We start from the raw sequence: 6,717 nt of genomic DNA on the forward strand, positions 1-6,717 counted from the left end.
CTGCCTGTATTTCAATCTGGAAAGAATAATTCGGGACGAGTCAAAACAACCAATCACAGCCAGAGGAGCGTCTGATGGGGTGTCAATCACAGCTCACACACGCTGAATTTTTTTATTGGTTACCCCTGCTTTACTCCATTAGTGATTCACACCTATTATAATATATATTTAAGGCTCAAATGGTCTGATTAAATGACAATTAAACTAACGTTGGACTAATTTTGTATTTGGATCATCAGCTGGAGCCTAAAGATTACTTAATTACTTAAAGTCGAAACTACATAACCTGTGAACATTTTCCATTTAAAATGTTTACCAGTAACAATCGTCTTTAGCGACACCTGATTTAAAGTAGAGATTGATCAAAATATGGACTGGTTGATATTTTTGGGACATTATTGTTTTTGTTGTTTTTCTGCTGATATCTGCTGATCTACATGCATGAGCAGTATCCATGCCTTCATATCTTGTATGATCCCTACATGTTGATGGCTGCTTCCTCTGTCTGTTAGCTATTAAAGGTATTGTGCAGGATTTTTCTTTTTAAAACACCTTCCCTATCCACTTTTAAAAAAAATGCGTGTGTGAGAGCATGCATGAGCCCATTTCTCCTTGTGCACGCTGTGTTTAACAGTGTCTGTTCTCGTAATCATAGAAGCTTAATGTGTCTGAACGACTACCCTAACCCCTTAATTCCTCAACCAATATATAGAGCGGTATATGGTGGACTTTATAGTGAACTCAATTAACTGACCGTTCAGACAGTTGATCACTTCCCCGTTGGTCCACTAGGAGGTGCCTGTGCCATCTTTGTTAATTTGCTCATAGATTTTTTTTTTTATTTTTATTTTTTATGAGACCTTTGTTACAGTTACAGTACGATATCTTAATGGTTATTGTTATATTTTCATGTAAATGGAGAAAAGAAATGCAGGATCGGTCAGAAAATATCCGCAGCACATATCTGGGATCGATTAGACTGATGTTAAAATGATCAGCATCAGCCTAAAAAAAAAAAACAGTTTATCTCTAGTTCAAACTCTGTGAAAAACAAAAAATAATCATCCCTTTTAGCATTTTTTTCCTGCCTATTTGTTCTTTATAAAGTCAAAGGAATTAGTCAGTCCAGTTTTGATTTATGTTTTAATTTTCCAGGTTTACCCGGAGCTGCAGGATCCATCTCAGGCCTGTCTGCCTCGGTCCTCCTTCCTCACCTGTTCCTCTGATAACACCATCAGGGTGTGGCACTCCGACGCCCCCGCCAGGCACAGGAACCTGTACAGCCAGGTGAGACGGCTCCCAGTTTACCAGAACCTTCTCTACCTGTTAAAGTTTCTTATAGTAAAGCGATCAGCAGTGATTCTGTTCCAGATTTAAAACCTCTGTAAACAAACCTGCTGAACATTCGGCCCTCTGGTTGGATTTCAGTCTGAGAATCAAAGGTTTCTTTTTATTTATGCAGTAGAAACGCTGAACAGTAAAAGCTTCGAACTTGGTAGTTTTGTGACAGTTTTATTTTTTTCTTTTGTTTTAAATATTTCAAACCTGCTTGAATGAATCAGACCAACTCTGCAGCAGATCAGCCTCTTTTCAGACCTTTAAATCTCCTCTTTACACCTGGGCATTCATCATTGTTTTCATTTTCCATCTGAACATGAATATCCTTAAACGACCTCAGGAGAAACGGAACACAGAAGTCTGCTTCACCTGCTGAACTGTATTGATACTGCATTGATACTGACTCACAGAATACTGACACCTGCTGGACCTTTAAAGACACTACAGGCAGCTTATTTAACAGACTAAACTGAATTGATTTGATGACCTAGTACAACGATATCATTGAAGTTATTGTTGGTTATATTGTATTATTTCATATCTTTGTTTAAATTTCAATATCTTTGCTATTTTTAGATGCAGCCAATAAAGGTAAACATATGATTATAACGTGAAAATTGAATGGAAATGTGAATGAGGATGTTTGTGGACAAGGATTTTATTCATAACTTTAAAACAAAAAGTACATTAAAAACTGTAAATAAACTAAGACTAAATTTGAAATTAACTTTAATTAAATTTAATTCGACTGAAACATTCCTACAAAAAATTCTTCATAATTTTAAAGTTAAATCACAAAAAATCAGACATTTTTTGAACAGATGCATCATGTTGACAGATGCGTTTTTAAACACAGTTTAGTGAGTCAGTTGGTTAGAAACGACCTTTTGAATCGGTCCCATGACTTTCATGAAACGACACGACCGATCCATTGTTTTGCTCCATGGCACCGACGCATCGGTGTTGCTGGACCAATCACTACTGTTGATTATCACTCCACTTCATATGTTTCCCATGCTAGCATGGTATTTGCTCTGTCAACATGTTACGGTTTATGCTGGTTAGTCTCTCCATCTTTGGGCACTGGTGTTTTTGGTTATTTGTCAGTGAAACTACAGATTCCCGCTATACTATTTATACACTTGTCGCCTCTTTGGAAGCTCTGACTGCCTTTTATGAAAACATTCAGTTTTAGGATTTTCAGCACATATAATCATATTATACACAAAGGAGAGGAGATTTAGCAGAACACCTGTGTCGTAAAAACAGCTTCCACTGAAAATGAAAATAAAGTGACATCCTCTAGTTCTAGTTCTAACTGGCTGAAAGGGTTCTGTCCAGATGAGGGAAAAGGTTCTGCAGCTCTAAGTTTGAGTACTGTGTTTCAACAGAGGATGATGATGATATCATCTCTCCAGCTTCTGTAGCACATCTGTTCTAAGAACAGAAAAGTTTAACCTGGTTCTGTTTCAGCCTTCCTGCAGACAGAAGCACCTCCTTAGAGCTCCAGGTGGATTTATTCATCGGTTCTGTGTTTTCCAGGACCTGCTGAAGATCCTCTATGTGGGGGAGGACATGCAGCACCTGCAGACTTCAGGGGAGAGGGGGGAGACTGAGGGTCCTGATGGGAAGGCAGGAATCAGAGTGCTGGGAATCAGTCCCGATGGGAAACACCTGGCGGCCGGAGATCGCTGTGGAAACGTGAGGTCAGATTCTCGTGTTTTGATCTTTTTTTTTTTTTCCCGTTGGAAATTGAGTTTCTGCAGCAACATAAAACTAATGTTTGTTTCTTATTCTGCCTTTAACAAAAATGGATGCAGCTACTGAATAAGTTCTGCCTCAGCTGTAATGCCTCATAGAAAACCAACAGCTCAGAGGATAGAGCTTAAAGCTTTGCTAAAAGCAGTAGCTTTTAGTAAGGGTGTGTACTCCTGTGTCTATCACCCACAACGACACCAGTTGAATTCCTCTCAGAAACAGTGTCAGGACGATGGATTTTTACAGACGATAGAAAAGTGTCTATATTGTTTAATTCTATTCTTTTGTTTCTAACAACATTTAGTCTCTTTCCCAAGTTAAACGACTATGACGAATGTATTGGTGTAGTCATGTAGCCTAGACACAGCTTATGTAAGAGATAAACAAGATTTATTTATTTTTTTAGTCCACAAAGAAGCATCGTCTTGGGGTTTTGCAGCATCATGCTGCTTTACGGCTTATGACTTGCATGCAGGTTTGTGACATGCTTTACGTTATTTAAAGGAAAAGTCCGGTCAGCAAGGAATAATCAATGAATCATTAGCTATTCCTAAAACTAATCCGTTCACAGTGATTTAATGAATTTAGCGTTAATCAGTAAAAAAAATAAAAATAACTGCGATCAGGGCATCATGGAGCGGCCATTTTTGCCAAATAGTAACACCTCCGTCCTGACATTTTCCAGCAGTAACGTCACGTTGCGGTAAGCCTAGCGCCATTCTCTCCACTTTACAAACAAAATCAATGGGAACTACCGTAATTTTCGGACTATAAGCCGCGACTTTTTCCCCATTTTTCGACCTTGCGGCTTATATAACAATGCGGCTTATCCATGGACTTTTACAGCTAATGGCCACTATGGTAATACGGTACCTAAATCTATGGATTTTACAATCCACCATGTTGACGTCACATTTGCTTCAACACACAAGTAGCCGCATGCACGGGACTGCAAACGTCCTCCGGGAAGCAGAGTCCGAGAAAGACGGACATTGCGAACGCAAGACAGTTTGTGTGACACCCTCATTATGGAAGACAAACTTTGAAATGCGTATGATGCAGCTTTTAAGTTAAAGGCAGTCAGTTTGGCAGTAAACGAAGGAAATGGAACCGCTGCACGTAACCTTGGAATCAACAAGTCAATGGTGAGACGTTGGAGACGCCAGCAGGAGGAATTGTCTCAATTCAGTTGTGTTGAAATGTTAATAAATAGGAGCTTTCCCAAACAGTCGCCGCTTTCCTGACAATCCTCTCTGTGCACGAACCATATGGTGATTAAACATAATAAAACCTGCGGCTTATAGTCCGGTGCAGCTTGTATATGTACAAATCATGCAATTTAGCTTCTGCAGCTTATATTCAGGTGCGGCTTATAGTGCGAAAATTACGGTACTAGACACATCTCTAATCAACAACAATTATTGAAGATTTCCAGAGGACTTCACCATTGAAATTCACCAGAGCTATAGTTAAACTGACAATGCCCACGTACATGGCAGCTGGATGTTGGAATACATCTGGTGAAAGTGAAAAAAAATGTGTTGTTTCACCGCTCCTATTAATGATCCTCCATGGACGGGTTGGTCGTTGGATTGCCATCTTGAAGAGAGACGATTTGCCATCGAACTTCTGGCCAGAGAAATAACACGTAATATGTAGCCAACATTTGGAAGAAGAATGTTTTCAAGTTGACTTGGATAATAGCGCGTTGTGAAATTTGGACTTGATAAACAGCCGATACCGCACCGTGACGTCACAAACCAGTAGGTGGCAGTAGTGTTCTTTGACAAACATGGATGCCTCCAGTAAAGCACATTCAGATGAAAATTACTCTTAATTAAAAACAATCATCATTTATTTCACAGGATGTTATAATTTTATATTTAAAGTAAAATATTATAATTTAAAATGTCTCTGGACCTTTACTGGTTGTAGATTTTCTTTATTCAGACCCAGCTGTTTTGTAATTGTCCTAAAGGATGTGATGAGACCAGCTCAGTGCAGAGAGGTTCCTCTGTAGTTTTCAGCAGCAGGCAGCCGTGTAGTTCTGACAACCCCCCCACACACAAGTGTAGCTTACTGTCAGATGAATTCACCTTGTTCCAGGATCTTTGGTCTGGAGTTCCTGGATGAGCTGGTGAAGATCGAAGCTCACGACTCCGAGGTGATGTGCCTGGAGTTTTCTCCTGCATCCACAGGTAGGAGCAGCAATGGGAGAAGCTTAACCCCAGGCTCACACCGACTCCGGTCTTACCGTTGCGGTGCGGTGGGTGCGGCGCCGCAGTGATTCCAAGTCATTAAAAAGACGTAAACCTCTCTCACCGGCTGCTGAGCTGTCCGGCTGCGGTTACCGAGACACTCCGGCGCTGCAGAAAATTCCGCAAGAAAGCTATCCTTGCGGCATGCCGGAGCCCTCCGCAACAAGCTCTCGCAAATATCCTTGTTTGGGCCGTGTTATCGCGTGAAGTTACGTGAACTCAAGTGAACTTCTGTTAAATCTCCGGACCTGTTGCCAGAGCCGCAGAGCCGCACCGCACCGTAGTCAAAAGGGCGGTGTGAGGGGGGGTGTGCGGGAGTTGCGGTCTCCGTGGGCTCGGTAACCGCACCGGAGCCAGTGTGAGCAAGGGGTAAATCTGGAGCAGCTGGTCCCAGCAGTCCCCACACGGCCCATCGTGGGACAATGTTTGTGTTTCAGGATTGAAGATGTTGGCCTCAGCCAGCAGGGACCGACTGATCCACATCTTCAACGTGGAGAAGAACTACAGCCTGGAGCAGACCTTGAACGACCACTCGGCCTCTGTCACTGCTGTCAAGTTCACAGGTGAGGACATGTCGAGGGGGGGGGGGCTTTGGAGGTTCCGTCGGGTCTGGATGGATTCTAATTGTTCCAATGTTCTCATTGATGCTCCCTGTGCTCCAGGTGAGAGTCCGGAGGTCCAGATGGTGAGCTGCGGTGCCGACAAGAGCATCTACTTTCAGACAGCTGAGCAGGTGTGAAGCAAATCTGAGCTGAACAGACGGTACACTGACGTATGCTCGAACTGGAGCTGAACCGCAGCAGGAACTCTGAGCTGGATCCTGCAGAATGAGTCTGTGGGATCCAGATGGGGTTGTCTAACCGGGTTCCAGAGCTGCTCTGTGGAGCTCTAAGATTTATGCCTCCATTTATTTTCCCTCACCTTACTTGTAGTGGATAAACATGTGGTAACAGTTTATCACAGAAGAGTGGCAGAAATACGCATTAATATTTACTCATACCAGGTTTTCATCAGGGTCGGGCACAAAATGTGCCATTTGGGTCAGCTTTGCACTGACAGGCTTGGATCGGGTTGGCCTTTCTGGGCCTGATCTGTTCTCTAATGTACATCTCCTTCTCTGCAGCAGAAATTTAAACCCTCTGACCCAGTTTAGCTGCAGTCCACAAAAAAAACATGAACCTTGTTGCTTCAGTAAAGTCCAGCAGATCCAGACTTTGATGAAAAAGATGAATATTGGAAATGTTTGCAGCTTTAAATGGAGTAAACTGGATCCATGTGGATCAGTAAACTGGATCCATGTGGATCAGTAAACTGGATCCATGTGGATCAGTAAACTGGATCCATGTGGAACCGACACATAGAT

At 42.1% G+C, this 6,717-nt stretch overlaps 1 protein-coding gene across 1 annotated transcript in view; it reads left to right on the plus strand.

Moving 5' to 3' along the window:
• Nucleotides 1-6,717, plus strand: part of LOC107096356 (mitogen-activated protein kinase-binding protein 1-like) — a 31,463-nt gene that overhangs the window by 10,172 nt on the left and 14,574 nt on the right. Inside the window, exons 9-13 of the mRNA XM_015392970.1 lie at nucleotides 1,156-1,287; nucleotides 2,881-3,044; nucleotides 5,203-5,294; nucleotides 5,792-5,917; nucleotides 6,017-6,087. Coding sequence (XP_015248456.1) covers nucleotides 1,156-1,287; nucleotides 2,881-3,044; nucleotides 5,203-5,294; nucleotides 5,792-5,917; nucleotides 6,017-6,087 — 585 coding nt within the window. The remainder of the gene's footprint in view (nucleotides 1-1,155; nucleotides 1,288-2,880; nucleotides 3,045-5,202; nucleotides 5,295-5,791; nucleotides 5,918-6,016; nucleotides 6,088-6,717) is intronic.

This window comes from Cyprinodon variegatus, unplaced genomic scaffold, assembly GCF_000732505.1.
Source record: "Cyprinodon variegatus isolate N-32 unplaced genomic scaffold, C_variegatus-1.0 Scaffold617, whole genome shotgun sequence".
NCBI lineage: Eukaryota > Metazoa > Chordata > Actinopteri > Cyprinodontiformes > Cyprinodontidae > Cyprinodon > Cyprinodon variegatus.